At 43.7% G+C, this 17,969-nt stretch overlaps 1 protein-coding gene and 1 long non-coding RNA gene across 2 annotated transcripts in view; one reads left to right on the top strand and one right to left on the bottom strand.

Annotated features, from left to right (window-relative positions):
• The window catches only part of LOC132390306 (NACHT, LRR and PYD domains-containing protein 3-like), a 45,192-nt gene that overhangs the window by 19,011 nt on the left and 8,212 nt on the right, over window positions 1-17,969 (top strand). Inside the window, exons 6-8 of the mRNA XM_059962923.1 lie at window positions 3,280-3,451; window positions 3,560-3,625; window positions 16,155-17,892. Of these exons, the coding sequence (XP_059818906.1) occupies window positions 3,280-3,451; window positions 3,560-3,625; window positions 16,155-17,892 (1,976 nt within the window). The remainder of the gene's footprint in view (window positions 1-3,279; window positions 3,452-3,559; window positions 3,626-16,154; window positions 17,893-17,969) is intronic.
• Window positions 173-14,071, bottom strand: LOC132390307 (uncharacterized). The gene is made up of 3 exons (XR_009510859.1): window positions 14,017-14,071; window positions 2,865-3,019; window positions 173-654 (listed from the first exon to the last, which is right to left on the bottom strand). It is a non-coding gene; the product is annotated as an uncharacterized LOC132390307 (long non-coding RNA).

The following is a 17,969-nucleotide window of genomic DNA, read 5'->3' as shown; positions in this document are numbered from 1 at the left end:
CCGATCCCAGTGACACTGCACGAGATACAGGCACCAAACAGAAATGCAACAGTCTATAGTGACACTCCGGATTATTTACATAAAGTTAGTGTCTAATCCAGTTTACTACTTTTTCTTGAATGCTAAGCAACTGAATCTTCTAGACCAAACTCCTATACGGGACCTTGTAAAATACCGCGCTGAAGTCCATGTAGACAATATCCACAACCTTGCCTTCATCCCTTTTCCTGGTAATTTCCTCGAAAAACTCAGAGATTGATTGGATGTGAAAAATCACGCACGAAGCTGATATCTTATGACCACAAACATCAATAGTTTGATCTAAAAGGGCAGAAGAAAGCACAAAACCTAAAATAAATCTGGTGACTTGCTGATATCCCATGATCCCAAAAAATCAACAGGTTGTCCTGAAAGGGAAGAAGATCAATAGGATTTCCTGAAAGGGAAGGGGCAAACAAAAAAAAATCTGCTATCTTGCTGAATATCTGACTAATGAGAGACAGGGACACAGCATTTCAGGTCACTCTCCTTGGAGCTCACAAACAGTGATTGTCTTGTCCTAGATCTGACCTATTCAGCCATGAGTGGTATTAGAAAATCAAGTGTGTTACACCCGTGAGTAACTCTGTTCTCGTTGGGATTCATTGGCGCTGTCTGTAATGAATCACGCAGGCATTATCCAAACACAGGCAAGAGGTAATCTGTAAATATGATGCTGATCTATAAATTCATCATCTGGAGACGTCTGCTTTACTGGTTAAATTTCTTTCACAACTGTAGCTCCTCAGACCTGGTAGCAGTGAAACTGAAGGATTATTTTACAGTGCAGTGGGCCATCGGGGAAGTATGTTGATTTATTTCAGTACAGGCCCTTCGGTCCACAATGTTGTGCTTACCCTTAAACGCTGCCTCTCTTATTTCTCAGAGCAATATTCTAAGGCCATCCATAATCAGTTACCTTAATCCTATCATAGGTGTATGTTGCTTGAAGACTATTCAATGTTTTGTTCATAATTCCTCAGTTAATCAGGAAACCCATGCCTGCATTCAGGAAGTCATTACCATTTTACGGTATGAGTGCCAGGCAGTAACCATCTCCATTATAAGATAGCCGAACTGACATTCTTAATCTTCTTCTGTCTTTATACATCATGAGACCATAAGGTATCAGAGCACAATTGGCCATTAGGCCCATCGATTCTGCTCCGCCATTACATCATGAGTCATTTACTATCCCTCTCAACCCCATTCTCCTGCCTTCCCCCAGTGAACTTTGCTCACCTGACAAGTCAAGAAGATACCAACCTCTGTTTTAAATATACTCAATGACCTGGTCTCCACAGCTGTCAGTTCCAATGGATTCTGCAGATTCACTACACCTAGGCTAAATAATATCCTCATTTCTGTTCCAAATGGACGTCCCTCTACTCTGAGGCTGTTCCGTCTGGTTCTAGATTCCCCCACTTAGAAACGTCCTCTCAATGTCTTTCGATATTCCGCAGGTTACAATTAGATTCCCCCTCATCCTCTCACACTCCGGCTATTACCGGTGCATCCAGGATCCATTCCCATCAAAATCTGGTTTAATATCACTGGTTCTGTTCGTTTAGATTCCTCTCTGGATTTTTCACAATGCCATCACATATTTTCTCTGATCAGGGGATCAAAATATGCGAGTGCGGTCTGGCCAGTGCTTGTTCTTATATTCTGATCCTCTCGAAATGAATGCTAGCATTGTATTTGCCTTTCCTAACACAGACTCAAACTGCACGGAATCCTGCACCAGGTCTCCAGAGACTCTTTACAACTCCGATTTTTGAATTTACTCACAGATTCAAAAATAGTCTACGTCTTCATTATTTCTGCTGAAGTATATGGCCATATACCTCACTATACTACATTTCAATTGCCACTGATGTGTCCATTTATTCATAGGTCCATGTCCTGCCGCGAAATCCCTGCTTTCTCGACACTTCCCCTCCTCCCCATATCTTCGTAATGCCTACAATAATGGCCATAAAGCCTACAAATCATTGACATAACGGAAAAAGAAACTGTCCCAAAACCAACCACTGCAGAACACCACTGGTCACCAACATTCGACCAGAGAAAGCCCTATTTGTTCCCATTCTGTGCTTCCTGGCAGTCAGACAAATCTTGCCCTCACCTTTGCTTTTGTGCTGCTTTGACTACCTCGTCAGCCACGGTTGATCATCCTCCCTTTAGAATAATTCTTCATCTTTGTGATCATTTGTCCTCCGAGAAACTTCAGCCATTCCTGCTCTGCCATTGTCCCTGTTAGTGTCACTTCCGAATTTATTATTGCCCAGCTCCTCTCTCATGCCGAGGTAATTCCTTTATTCTCGTGTCGCAGTGATACCTCTAACTTTACTTTCTCCCTTTCAACCTGCTGGCTGAGTTTTGCTATTTTATGATCAGTGCCTCTTAAGGGTTTATTCAGCTGAAGCTCCTTAATCAAATCTGGTTCAATTCACAACAGAGAATCCAGATCCGCCTTTCCTGTGGTGGGCTCAATCATAGGCTTCTCTCAAAAGCCATCTCATAGGCATTCTATAAATTCCCTCACTTGGGATTCAGCACCGACCTGATTTTTCAAAGCTACCTGCGTATTGAAACTCCCCGTGACAACTTTAGCATTGACCTTTTTCAATGCCTCTTCTCTCCCCCGTTGTAATTTGTAGCCAACATCCTGGCTACTGTTAACACGCCTGTGTATAATTTCCATCAGGGTCATTTTACCTACGCATTTTCTTAACATCCTCATTATCTTATCCGATATCACCTCTTTCTCAGGACTTTTCATTTTTTAATGACAGCAGCCTCGACCCAACACTTTCACCTACCTGCGTATCCTTTCGATTCAATATTTATCCTTGGATTTAAGCAGCCAACTATAAACTTTTGTCAGCCACGATTCAGTGATGCCCGCCATCCATTTGCTTTTGCTCTCTCTCTCCCCTCTCTCCCGTTCTTGTTGTCACATCTTGTTGATGTAATGCTGCACATTGACAGATCAAGGAAATTAATCACATTGCATCTACTGCAGGGTGTCAGTAAATCCTTATTCTTACACACTATTGATTTAGAATTTCCTTCAGTTACTGTTTCTCTGTTAATGACTGAACCCAGAGAGGATGAGGCAGCAGCCCAGTGACTGCATCTGTTCTGAAGCTACTGGTGCCATGAACAGATACTTTCCTGCACATTCTCCATGTCTGTCTGTCTGCTCCACAATAAGCCCATTGTTTCCTTTTGTAGAAAGTCACTGAACTGACAGAGAAGGGAAACCGGGCAGAGAGTTCCAGACTCTTCCTCAGTCTGGTGAATGGCAAAGGCTCCCGGGCCCGGAGGGCGATGTGGAAATCCTTTCTGATGCGGAGGACTGAGTTACCGAAGTTGGACAGAATACTGAGGGAAATACAGGAACTCGGTATGTTAAAACCACGCACTGAACACAAAGGCACATTGAGATAAACATTTTAGTTATTTTAATTATTTTAGCTCTGCTTCCATGGATTTTTTTTTCATATTTAAACAGGTCCTGATCCACAGGAATACTTCAACATCGGCCAGGGTTTATCTGAATTACCCACACAGCTGATAGGTGAGTGATCAAATGCACAGTTCAAACCACCTCTCAAGTGTTAGTCTGTGACTTGGCAAAACCTGGGAATCAAAATTCGCCATTAATCATTCGCTGATCTCTGGATTCAAGTAACAATTCAACGAATCTTTCTTTGCAGCCTGAATATTCTATAATATATTTTCTATTAATCCAGCTGTTGGTTCTGCTGAAGCCTTCACTCCAGGTCCTAACGCTCTGGGAATCCCAACACACCCTAGGCAGGCTCCTGATACACTGTAGGACCCAGTCCAGGTGACTTTTCTATCTTCTGAACGTTCATCTTTCAAGCCCCTTTTGCTTTGTAATAGCACTACACACAATTCTGTTCGCTGATATTCTTTGCCTTTTGGAATTCTGCCAGTGACTTGGACAGAGTTTGTCTGGCATTTCCTTTTCACCCGTCACTGCAACTACAACAGCAGTTTCTAGTTGTCCGATATCGACTCTCTCCCTTTTTTCACTCTTTATATAACCGGGAAAGAAAAAAATATACTTTGGTATCCTTTCTTATATTATTGACCATTGGTGCCTGGGGAACAGGCTCCAGCAATCCACCCTATCTCTGCCTCTCATAATTCTTTAGAATTCTATCAAGTGCCCTCTCATCCTTCTACGCTCCAAAGAGAAAAGTCCCAGCTCTGCTAACCTTGCTTCACATGACTTGTTCTCCAAACCAGGCAACATCCTGGTAAATCTCCTCTGCACCCTCTCCATAGCTTCCACATCCTTCCTATAATGAGGTGACCGGAATTGAACACAATACTCTAAGTGCGGTCTCACCAGAGATTTGTAGATTTGCAACTTGGCCTCTCTACTCTTGAACTCAATCCCCCTATTAATGAAGCCTAACATCCCATAGGAGTTCTTAACTATCCTGTCAACCCGTGCAGCGACCTTAAGGGATGTATGGTTTTGAACCCCTAGGTCCCTCTGTTCATCCACACTCTTAAGTAACCAAAGATTAAACTTGTAGTCAGCATTCTGGTATGTACTTCCAAAATGCATCACCTCACACTTATCCGGATTGAACCCCATCTGCCACTTTTCTGCCCAAATCTGCACCCTGTCTATATCTTCTTGTAACCTTCGACAAGATGACAAGGTATGTACCATGTCATCCACAAATTCCACTCACCCATTCTTCCACCTCTACATCCAGGTCATTTGTAAAAATCACAAATAGCAGGGGTCCCAGGACAGATCACTGCGGCACTCCACTAGTCACCGACTTCCAGGCAGAATACTTTCCTTCCACTACGACTCTCTGCTTTCATCCTGGAAGCCAATTATTTATCCAAACAGCCAAGGTTCCACCTATCCCGTGCCTCATGAATTTCTGGATGAGTCTGTCATGAGGGACCTTGTCAAATGCCTTCCTAAAATCCATGTAGACCACATCTACTACCGTACCTTCATCAATTGCTTTTTGTTACCTCTTCAAAAAACTCAATTAGCCTCGTGAGGCACGACCTTCCCTTCACAAAGCCATGTTGACCCAGACAGTAAATTCCAGGCACCCAGAACTCTTTTAAAAAACTAACCACAATTGCTGTAAATTTACACCATCTCACCTTAACCAAATACCCTCTCGTATTAGACACCAGTCATATGTAAAAAATAACAAACAAAATACAGGCTGTCGACCCAAACTCTTATCTCTCAAACTTGTACACCTCAGTCTGATCTCTATTCTCACTCCAGAATAAACAAACCAAGTTTCTCAAACCTCTACTTGTAGCACATGTCACCGAACCCAGGCAACATCCTGATGAACCTGTTCTGCACCCTCTCCAATCCTTCCAAGAGCTGGACAATCAGAAGTGAACGCAATACTCCAGATGCTCCCTAAAACCATAAGACCTAGTAGCAGAATTAAGCCATTCGGCTCAGTGAATTTGCTCTTCAATTCCTCTCTACCCCATTATCCCAGTAAACGTTGACGCTCTTCCTAATCAGGAACATACCGACCTGCATTTTAAATATATCCAATGAAGAGTCTTCCTCAGCCGTCTATGACAATAATTTCACAGATTCACCACCCGCCAGCCAAGACATTTCTCCCAGTTTGTCCCCGGCAGACAGGACAATTCCCCACAGTTCTCAAGCATGTTAATATTCTGTATGAGCCTCCCATGTGGGACTTTGTCAGACACTCTACCAATATACAAGTAGACAATTTCCATGTGTAACTGCATCCATCACCTTTGTCACCTCCTGGAGGAACTCAATCAAGCTGGCAAGACACAAACCCGAACCAAAGCCTTGCTGCTGAACCCCAAACCACTTCATACATCCTCTCTGTCATACTCCCATGAGGCAGGACATATAAAAGGCTGAAAGTATGTACCACCAGCCTCAACGACAGCTTTATTCTGCATTTATAAGACTACTAAATGGTCACCTACTATGTTATTATTGGCTCTTAATAATAATAAGACAATTTTATATCTAAAATTATAGCATCGTACATCTCGTAACTAATAACAACTCAGATAACAACTTAGATAACCACAATATACTCACAGAAGAGCAGACAGAATACCGGTCCGGTTTGAACAACAGAGTATAGATTATGTAATTCTATTTCAAACCCTGTGGAAAGCAGAAAACTTTCAGTGTTATATTGCCAATCAAAAAAAAACACATCTGTTTCCGTTCCTTGTGTGTTTAAGAGGTTCCAAATATATATAAAATTCATACAATACTTGTGAAATTTCTACAACTGATGAAGCATTCGCGTAAAATAATCGTCCCAGTAACAACCATAGGGGAACAATGACCACTATCAAAATAAATGGAGGTATTTTCCAGAACGACTCACTAAGCCCACTGCGGTTTTGTCTAGCTATAAGCCCACTCATAATTTACTGAAACAGACAAAAATCAGGTATCTAATCAGAAAAAAATATGAATTATACCTTGACACAGCTATACATTGATGATTTGAAATTATTTGCTCTTGCATCAATAAAGCTGAAACAAACAATTCAAATACTGGAACAAATTTCCAAATATATTAGCATGAACTTTAGACTAGGAAAGTACAGAACATGATTAAACATAAAGAAAGGTGCAATAGAGCCGGTAGAATATCAAACAGAGTATCGGGATGCAATGCAACAGAATATGAAACGGATATTTAGGATATCAATAAGCAAAGAAAATAGATCATCGTGTGATAAAGGAAAACCTTCCAACAAAATTTACTTCAAGGCTGACGAAAATCTGAATTCACTGCAAGGCTGAACAAACTTTGAATTTGCATCAAGGATCAAGAAAATCTGCCAAACAGAGGTGAACAGTAAAAATATAACGAAGGTAGTAAACACTCACTGTGCCCATATTGATGTATAATTTTGGTAAAATATGCTACTCTGAAACAGATCTGGAAAATATGCAATAAGTTAAATAACAATTTCTGGAAAACACCATGTGCACTGGAGCGCAATCAGATTGATATGAAGGAGGACAGTATGAGGATGATGAATAACAGATCTAAAAAAATGAGACAACCAGCCAGATAAAAATTTTCAGGATCAGGGTTAATATCATGGACACATGTCGTGAAAATTGTTTTTCAGCGCCAGCAGCACGATTACGGTAAAGTGTGTGCAGTGAGTCTGTATTTATGTATACAATTGTGGAAATAGAATTGTATCAGCGTGAATTAATCAGTCTGATGGTCTGGTGGAAGAAGCTGTCACGGAGACTGTTGGTCCTGGCTTTTACGCTGCGGTACCAATTCCCGGATGGTAGCAGCTGGAACAGTTTGTGCTTGGTGAGACTTGGGTTCAGAATGATCCTTCGGGCACTTTTCACCCCCTATCTCTGAAATGACCTTAGCAGTAGCAGGTTCACACCTACAGATGCACTGGGCTGTCCGCAGCACAGTCCTACGATTGACAGAAGTACAGTTCCCATACCAGGCAGTGATGCAGCCAGTCAGGATGCACAAAATTGTGCCCCGATAGGAAATCGTTAGCATTTCGGAGCCCATCCCAAACATCCTCAACCATCTCAACCATCTGTTTTTCTGTTTTCCTTTTTTTTGTTCAGACAAGAGAATATGCCAGGCAAGATGTTGGAATACTCCTCTTGCAGGATGTGGGAAGTCAGGGAGACCTCCAGTGTCCCTGACAACGATCCCTGCAAGAAGCGCATCCAGCTGCAGCTCCTAACAGACCGCGTTAGGGAACTGGAGCAGGAGCAGGATGACCTCCGGATCATTCGAAAGACTGAGTAGTTTATAAATAGTAGCTTCCGGGAGGTAGTTACACCTAAGAAACAGGGCACAGGTAATTGGGTTACCGTCAGGCGAGTGATGGGGAAAGGGCAGTTAATGCAGGGTTCTTACGTGGCCATTCCCCTCCAGAATAGTTATACCAATTTGGATACTGTTGGGGGGGAGGCTGACCTGGGACAAGCTGCGGCAGCCAGATCTCTGGCTCTGAGTCTGTTTCTGCAGTGCAGAATGGAGGGAGGAGGAAGAGGAGAGTGGTAGTGATAGGGTACTCCATAGTCAGGGGTACAGACTGGAGATACTGTGGTTGTGACAGAGACTCCCGGATGGTTTGTTGCCGGAGACAGAAATCTGTGATTGTAGAGGATTTTCATTTTCCACACATTGATTGGGACTCCCATACTGTTAAACGTCTAGATGGGTTAGAGTTTGTAAAATGTGTTCAGGAAAGTTTTCTAAATCAATATATAGATGTACCAACTAGGGAGGATGCAATATTAGATCTCCTATCAGGAAATGAGTTAGGGCAGGTGACGGAAGTGTCTGTAGGGGAACACTTCCGTTCCAGTGATCATAACAACATTAGTTTCACCTTGATCAGGGATAAAGATAGATCTGGTCCTCAGGTTGACGTTCTAAACCTGAAAAGGGCCAAATTTGAAGAAATGAGAAGGGATCTAAAAGTCGTAGATTGGGACAGGTTGTTCTCAGGCAAGGATGTGATTGATTCTCCTTCAAAGGAGAAATTTTGAGAGTGCAGAGTTTGTATGTTCCTGTCAGGGTTAAAGGCAAAATGAATAAGAATAAGGAGCCTTGGCTATCGAGGGATATTGGAACTCTGATAAAGAAGAAGAGAGATGTATAACAGGTATAGCAACAGGGAGGAAGTAAGATGCTTGAGGAGTATAAAAAGAGTAAGAAAATACTTAAGAAAGAAATCAGGATGGCTAAAAGAAGACATGAGTTTGCTTTGGCAGTCAGGGTGAACGATAATTTTAGGAGCTTCTACAGGTATGATAAGAGCAAAAGGATAGTAAGGGATAAAATTGGTCCTCTTGAAGATCAGAATGGTCGGCTCTGTATGGAACCAAAATAAATGTGAGAGATATTAAATGGGTATTTTGAATCTGTATTTCCTAAGGAAACAGGATTGGAGTCTATAGAAACAAGGCAAACAAGTAGGGAGGTCATGGAACTTATACAGATTAAAGAGGAGGAGGTGCTTGCGATTTGAGGCAAATCAGAGTAGATAAATCCCCGGGACCTGACAGGGTATTCCCTCGGACCTTGAAGGAGACTAATTTTGAAATTGCAGTGGCCCTGGCTTGAATATTATGTCGATATCCGTTAATCGGGTGCCAGAGGATTGGAGAATAGCTCATGTAGGTTACGTTTAACCAATATATTAGTGTTTATCGAGGAGGTTACCCGGAAAGTGGATGAAAGGAAAGCAGTGGATGTTGTCTACATGGACTTCAGTAAGGCCTTTGAGAAGGTCCCGCATGGGAGGGCAGTTAGGAAGATTCAGTCGCTAGGTATACATGGAAAGATAGTAATTTGGATTAGATATTGGCTCAATGGAAGAAGCCAGAGAGTGGTAGTGGAGGATTGCTACTCTGAGTGGAGGCCTGTGACTAGTGATGTGTCACGGGGATCAGTGCTGGGTCTATTGTTATTTGTCATCTATCTCAATGATCTGGATGAGAATCTGGCAAATTGGATCAGCAAATTCACTGATGATACAAAGATTGGAGGTGTAGTGGACAGTGAGGAAAATTTTCAAAGCTTGCAGAGGGATTTGGACCAGTTGGAGGAATGGGCTGAAAAACGGCAGATGGAGTTTAATGCGGACACGTGTGAGGTATTGCACTTTGGAAGGTCAAACCAAGTTAGAACATACAAGGTAAATGTTAGGACACTGGGGAGGGCAGCAGAACAGAGGGATCTGGGAGTATAGATACATAATTCCCTAAAGGTGGCGTCACTAGTAGATAGGGCTGTAAAGAGATCTTTTGGTAAATTGGCCTTTATAAATCAAAATACTGAGTACAAGAGTTGGAATGTAATGGTGAGGTTGTAAAAGACATTGCTGAGACCAAATTTGGAGTATTGTATGCAGTTTTGGTCACCTAATTACAGGAAGGATATTAATAAGGTTGAAAGAGTGCAGAGAAGGTTTACGAAGGTTTACTTGAGAAACTGAGTTACAGGGAAAGTTTGAATAGGTTAGGACTTTATTCCCTGGCATGTAGGAGAATGAGAGGTGATTTGATAGAGGTGTATAAAATTATGATGGGTATAGATAGAGGGAATACAAGCTGACTTTTTCCACTGAGGCGAGGGGAGAAAAACACCCCAGAGGTCATGGGTTAAGGGTGAAGGTGGAAAAGTTTAAAGGGAACATTAAGGGGAGCTTCTTCACGCAGAGAGTGGTGGGAGTGTGGAATGAGCTGCAAGATGAAGTGGTGAATGCGGTCTCACTTTTGACATTTAAGAAAAACTTGGACAGGTATATGGATGAGAGGTGTACGGAGGCATATGGGCCAGGTGCAGGTCAGTGGGACTAAGCAGAAAAATGGTTCGGCACAGCCAAGAAGGGCCAAAAGGCCTGTTTCTGTGCTGTAATGTTCTATGGTTCTCTGGTTCTATCTGAGATGAAAGAGGTGCTGTTGTACCTTTTTATCACAACACAATTGATGTGGACAGTCTACGTGAGATCCTCAGTGATGTGAACGCCGAGGAACTTGAAGCTGTTCACTCTCTCAAACCCAGATCCATTGATGTCAATAGGGGTTAGCCTATCTCCATTCCTCTTGTCTTTGCAACATTGCATCCAGCTCCTTTGTTTTTGCGACATTGAGGGAGAAGTTGTTTTCTTGTCAACACTGTGTCAGGGTGGTGAATTGTTCTGTGTAGGCTGCCTCGTTATTATTTGAGATTTGGCCAATAAATATAGTATCCTCAGCAAATTTAACTAGCAGATTGGAGCTGTGGGTAGCGACACAGTCATGCGCATACAGAGAGTAAAGGAGGGAGCTTAGGACACAGCCCTGAGGGGCTCCTGTGTTGAGGGTCAGAGGGGCAGAGGTGAGGGAGCCCACTCTTACCACTTGCTGGTGATCTGACAGGAAGTCCAGGACCCAGCTGCACAAGGCAGGGTGAAGGCCGAGGTCTCTGAGCTTCTTGTCAAGCCTGGAGGGAATGATGGTATTGAATGCTGAACTGTAGTCTAATAACATCATTCTCACACAAGCATCCCTCTTCTCCAGATGTTTAAGGAGGTGTGCAGAGCAGTGGCTGTTGTGTCATCTGTTGATCGGTTGTGTCGGTAAGTGAATTGTAGGGGGTCCAGTGTGGGGGGTAACAAGCTGCAGATGCAGTCCTTGACCAGTCTCTCAAAGCATTTGCTTATTATTGAGGTGAGTGCGACAGGACGCCAGACGTTCAGACATGTTGCCTTAGTCGTTTTAGGTACAGGAACAATGGTGGATGATTTGAAGCAGGAGGGAACTCTACACTAGGAGAGGGTGAGATTAAAAATATCCGTAGATACACCTGCCAGTTGTGCCGCGCGCATCCTGAGTACCCGCCCTGGGACGCCGTCCGGTCCCGCAGGCTTGCGACTGTCCACTCGTTGGAAACACCTGCGAACTTCAGCCTCAGTGATGACCAATGTGCAGGTCGCTTTGTCGGCTCTCCCCGGGGTCTCAGTGTTGGCGATATCGAACCGAGCGTAAAGAGACTTAGATCCTCTGGGAGACAGGCAGCGATGTTGGCAGCACCACTGCACTTAGCTCTGAAGTCTGCATTGGGGTGCAGAGCTTGCCATAAGCTGTGTGTGTTGTTGGTGGAGAGCTGTGCCTGAATACGATCTCTGTATTGTCGTTTCGCTGCCTGGATGACTTTGCACAGATCGGAGCTGAATTTCTTGAGCTCCTGCTGATCACCGGCAATGTAAGCAGTCGGTCACACGGCAAGTGCTGTTCACACAGGACTGTTGATACAAATTTTGTGGTTTGGGAAGCCCTGACCGATTTCTGAAGGAAATCATCTCCCCTCTGTGACAATAACACACAAATGGGGGATGTTGTTATTACACAGCTGTGATAATAACAGCCGGGAACTCCCTTGGCAGCCGGAAAGGTTTACACAGCAGCACCAGGTACTCCAGATCCGGGGAACAAAAGGGTTTGAGGGCATGGACATTCCGGGGTTCCACCAAGCATTAATGATCATGAAGCATACCCTAAATCCTGTTCTCTTCCCAAATAGGTGTGTGTGTGTGTGTGTGTGTGTGTGTGTGTGTGTGTGTGTGTGTGTGTGTGTGTGTGTCTGTCTGTGAGGGGTGGGGTGGTAGTGGATGACGACACGATTGTTGGTGACGGTAGGGGCCAATTCTGAATCTGTGGACTCGGGAGCAGTTGGGCCAGAGGGACAGCTGGGATGCAGGCGCTTGGTTAGTTGGAATCTTCTTGTATCCCCTCTTCTTTTCAGCAGTCGCTCTTCTGGGTTCCTCAAAATTCTTGGCTTTTCCGTGGATCAGCGGCTGCCACTCGTTGACCTCCATATTTGCCTGAGAGAGCCTCTGCTTAATTTGGCCCTTGTACCTCCTGCGCAGGGCACCACGATCTCTCTTGCCCTGAGAGAGTTCTCCGTAGTGTACTGCTTTCGGTAACCTGGAGTTGTCCATGCGAGACATGTGGCCTGTCAGACGGTGGATCTGGCTGAGCAGCGAAGTGGCTTCAGGGCCTGGAAGTTGAACATATATAGCTGTGCATGTCTGTGTGTTTATGTGAAATATTAAACTAAATAAGTAGTGCAGAAATAGAAATTTAAAAAGAGATTAGTGAGGCAGTATCGATGGGTTCAATGTCCATTCGGAAGCTGCATGGTAGAGGAGAAGTTGCTCCTGAATCGTTGAGTGTGCACCTTACTCCGTTCCACGTGAACCAGACGGTGATGCAGACAGTTACAATGCTCTGCAAGTTACACCTGTAGAAATATTCAAGTGATGTTGAAAACTCCTGTTGAAATATTGCCACTCTTGTGCCTTCTCTGTAGCTGCATCGATATATTGGGTCCAGATTAGATACTCGGAGATATTGACAGCCAGGAATTTGGAGTTGCTCACTCTTTCCACATCAAATCCCTCTGTGAGGACTGGTGTGTCGTGTTCCCTCATCTTGCCTTTTCTGAAATCCACAATTAGCTCTATTGACATAGATGTCGACAAGGAAGTGTCGAGCTCCTGTCTCAGAGTTGGAGACTTCTTCCCAGCAACAGAAGGGATCATTGTAGCAATACAGGACAAGGTTGTTGACACATGTAGTTATCAATAATACAGAATAAACGACCAATAGGTCCATGACGATATATGCTGAAAATTATAAGAGAAACTACAAACAATCCTACTTTAAAAGATCCTGCAGTAGTTCAACTGAATCTCATTACTTGCACAAGCAAAATAAAATGGCGAACAACATTCACAAAAACATTGCTTAAACTACAACTGATGAAAAACCCCATAATTTACTAAATATACAAGCCTCTTCCACTTTTGGAGTTAGAGTCCTTCATATCATACTGCGTCCGATCATTATTTCAGATAGGATAATATATGATCTGTGTTCGGATGTAATTTTACAGGATAAACAAGCAAAAGCAACCTTTTAAATATATATAGCCATTCCAAACACACATAACTTACAGAAATGAATTAGTAAAAAAAAATACCAGAAATATATTGAATTGAAAGGGCAAAATGAAAGACTATGGAACACGAACAGTGTATTATTTATCCCAATCGTAATATCGATAACTGGTATCATCCTAAAGGCTTTACAGAATAGTATTAATAAATTAGGCCCACACGGCGATACTCGTGTAAATCTTCAAAAACCCATTGCACTATACACCACGAGAATAGTCTGAAATCTCCTGTCAATTGAGTCATGTGTGTGCTTGGCTATGCCTGTACCTCAGGTTTTACCAGTTTAGGCTAAGATAATAATAATAATAATAATAATAATAATAATAATAATAATAATAATAATAATAATAATAATAATAATAATAATAATAATAATAATAATAATAATAATAATATAATAATGACTTATTTATAAAGCACCTTTCATCCAGACGATGCCGTTCAAACCGCATCACAACGGGATAAAGTGCAAACTAGAAAACAAAAGACAGAATGTGTCAGTCCTAATATACACCTCAGACTTCTGCACAGTACTGTAGTTTAAGGTGTTGAATTCTACAGTTTAGGAGCAAAGTCCCATAAAAACTCAACGCTTATCTCCCAATCATCCTTTGGCCTTCTACCTTATTGTCTGCCTGCACTGCATTTTATCGGCAACTGAAACACTGTTTCCCTGAACTATTCTGTTCCATTTTTCCTTGTACAACCTCATTGCACCGATGTGATGTAATGATCTATTTGGATCGCATGCAGAAAAGTTTTCCATTTCACAGTGGTGCATGTCACAATAATAAACCAATTTACCGATTCATTGTCAATAATACATCGCCCCTCGGTTGCTTAAGATTGTTATAACCGGGGGGGGAGGGGGGTGACAGTACGGATGAGCTGCCACGACCTATTAAATGCTCCCAGTGGCGAGTAGCCTCTGTCCAGCTCCTGGCCTTCACGTGAGATTTAGCCACTAATCCCGGTGGAAGCGTTTCTTCTGACAGGAGAAGGGGCAGAGGTGAGTTACTGGTGACTTACAACCAGTCACTTTGGGCAGATGGGGCTTGTTGGCTGTGATTGGCAGCTCACCCAGGAACAAGAAAACTCTGATCTCAAAACTCCACTGCCTTGTAACTGTAACCCCTCATGGGGAAGAGTTTGGGAGTAAACCCAGTGGGAAAGCCTGGAGCTGGAGTCCCTGAGTTAGTGTTAAATGGTGTTCAACGCAGACTGGCATCTCCTGCGACACCTCTGGTGCCAAGCTGTGTCAGTCTATGTCGTTCCTTTGTGTACATCAGATGCATGGAGAGAGGGAGCTTGCTACTTCGGCAGAAGCTTCCTCTCCATATCGGAGTGTCCCGGCTTGCAGGGGCAGGACATCCATGGTCGACTCTGACAGACGGAGGCCTCCTAAGACAGCACCCCACATCCCCACAGCAAGATTGATGAGTAGCAGTTGCAAAGACTTCACCACCCTCTCCCACAGACACAATGTACATCACTGAGACAGACCCTTGTGGCTTCTTCCATTAACAGAGATTCCATCTTTCCACCAATCCTCCATCACTGCGATTGAAAACTACCCACTTTCTTTCCTGTCATTCCGATGGGTTATCGATCCGCAACTTCACTGTGATTCCCCCCCAGACGCTGCCCGACTTGAGTATTTCCCGCGTATACTGCTCCTGTTCTGTTGCAAGAGCAGTGGACACCTGTGACTCCCCAGTGTGCAGATTGGCCAAAATGCAGTGTCCTGCTCTCCATAGTTCCACACCAGATCAACATTAACATCGTCTGTTAATGAGTCAAACAATGCCTTAAATATAGTGAAATGTTGTTGTAAATGGAGGTGCAGTCAGGATTGCAATAGGATATTCAAGATTCAAAAACTTTATTGTCATTCCAACCGTACATCAGCTCTGCAGGGCAGAATGAGACAGCGTTTCCCAGGAGCAGTGCAATCATAACATAACAAACGCAACACTAAATAATAAACACAACAATAAGTAATAAAACACAACAGCCACATATCGCTTTAAATCAAGTTGTAGATGTTCGGTCCAAGTTAAAAGTGTCCAAAGCAGAGCAGCTATTTAGCAGTCTGACTGCCTGTGGGAGGAAGCTGTTTAGTAGCCTTGTGGTTTTAGTTTTGATGCTCCTGGAACGTTTACCTGATGGCAGATGAACAAACAGTTCATGGAGAGGGTGTGAGGGTTTTTTTTAATGATGTACCGTGTCTTCTGGAGGCATCGACGTTGAAAGAGGTCTTGGAAGAAGGTAGGGAGACCCCAATAACCTCTGCTCCCCTAACCACCCCCTGCAAGGCTTTTTTGTCGGCAGCACTGCAGCTGGAGTACCAGGTTGTGATGCAAAAGGTCAGCACACTCTCAACCACGCCTCTGTAGAATGTAGTTAAGATGTTAGTGGGGAGTGATGCTTGTTTAAGCATCCTCAGAAAGTGCAATCAGGGGAATGTTCACCTTCACAAATAACTAGAACCAGAACCAGAAGTTCTTTGTCAGATGAGCCGTTTAACGTTTTGAATATGTTCTCTGTTCCCATGGAAGATGTTCAACAGAAACACAAGGAGACTCTGCGGACACGAACTGAAACACTGAGAGTGAACACGATCCTGATGACGGAGAAGGTGAAGGTTTTCCAGCTGGCTGATCGATACGTTGAGTTCACGGTCATTTCTACTGTTCGAGATCGGACACTGGTGGAACATGAGCTGCTGGCAAGAGGCAGAGACCATGAGGATTATAGAGAGAAACAACTCCGCAGACAGCTGGAAAAAATCCGTACTGATCAGTTATTCCAGAGCAGCTTTTCCCGGAGTAAATCCAAATCTGGGAGTTCAGCAGCAGTGGCCGGAGTCCCGGGGATCGGGAAAACAACGATGGTACAAAAGATTGTTAATGACTGGGCCATGGGAAAAATATATCAACAGTTCCAGTTTGTCTTCAGTTTCAAATTCAGAGATTTAAACATTATTAACTGTCGAATAAACCTGAAGGAACTGATTCTGGATCAGTATCCTTACTTTGGGAATATCCTGAGAGAAGTCTTGAAGAACCCAAAGGGATTACTGTTTATATTCGATGGTTTAGATGAATTCAAACACAAAATCGATTTTGCGAACAGTCGGAGAGATAGAGAACCCAAGCACCAGTGCCCAGATCCCGAGTGGAGGTGTGAAGTGTCGGACATTGTGTACAGTTTAATCCAGGGCAAGCTGCTCCCAGGGTGTTCAGTGCTGGTGACCACTCGCCCCACTGCGTTACATTTATTGGAAAAGGCGAATATCAGTGTCCGGGCTGAAATCCTGGGATTTGTTGATGAGGAACGGAAAGAATATTTCATCAGACATTTTGAAGATCAGACGGTGGCCGAAGCTGTTTTCAATTATGTGAAGGAGAACGAGATCCTCTACACCATGAGCTACAACCCCTCCTACTGCTGGATCCTCGCTCTGGCACTGGGCCCCTTCTTCACACAAAGAGTCAGGGACCCACAGCGAGTTCCCAAGACCATCACCCAACTGTACTCCTACTATATTTACAACATCCTGAAAAACCACGGCCGTGAGATTGAGAACCCCCGTGATGTGTTACTTAGGGTTGGTCAGATGGCCTTCAGAGGAGTGTCCGAGAAGAAGATTGTGTTTACAGATGGAGATTTGATCAACTACAATCTTCAGCCTTCCCAGTTCCTGTCCGTGTTCCTGATGGAGCTTTTGGAGAGAGAGGATTCTGCCTGGAGCGTGGTGTACACATTCCCACACCTCACCATCCAAGAGTTTGTAGCTGCAGTCGCACAATTCCTGACTATACATCCCGGGGAAATCCTGAAATTCCTCACTGATGCCCACAACACGACAGATGGGCGATTTGAGGTATTTCTCCGTTTTATTGCTGGTCTTTCCAACCCAATGACAGCTCGGGGCCTGGAGGAGTTTCTGGGTCGATTTCCTCATCAAACAACCTGCCAGGTGATTGACTGGGTGAGGGAGGAGGTTAAACGCCAGAGTGGAAACACGAGCAGTGAAGCTGGTAAAAGGAGGCTCCTGAACACATTGCACTACCTGTTTGAGTCTCAGAATCGTGGGCTGACTCAGGCCGCACTGGGATCTGTGAAAACACTTTCATTCCATGGAATGACGTTGAACCCGATTGACTGCGCGGTCCTGTCTCATGCCATCGGACTCTGTGATACAATAAAACACCTCGACCTGGGGAACTGCCACATTGAGTGTGAAGGAATCCAGCGGATGGGACCCGGGCTGCACAAGTGCCAGGAGTTGAGGTAACTTGATTTATCTCTCACTCTGAACTCTATTGTGTCATTTCAATGTAAAGTGATTTGGGCTAAACTGTGATAAA

The sequence above is a fragment of the Hypanus sabinus genome, unplaced genomic scaffold, assembly GCF_030144855.1.
Source record: "Hypanus sabinus isolate sHypSab1 unplaced genomic scaffold, sHypSab1.hap1 scaffold_852, whole genome shotgun sequence".
Taxonomy (NCBI): Eukaryota; Metazoa; Chordata; class Chondrichthyes; order Myliobatiformes; family Dasyatidae; genus Hypanus; species Hypanus sabinus.
The sequence above is the reverse complement of the archived record's forward strand: the minus strand, read 5'-3'. Positions and strand labels throughout refer to the sequence as shown.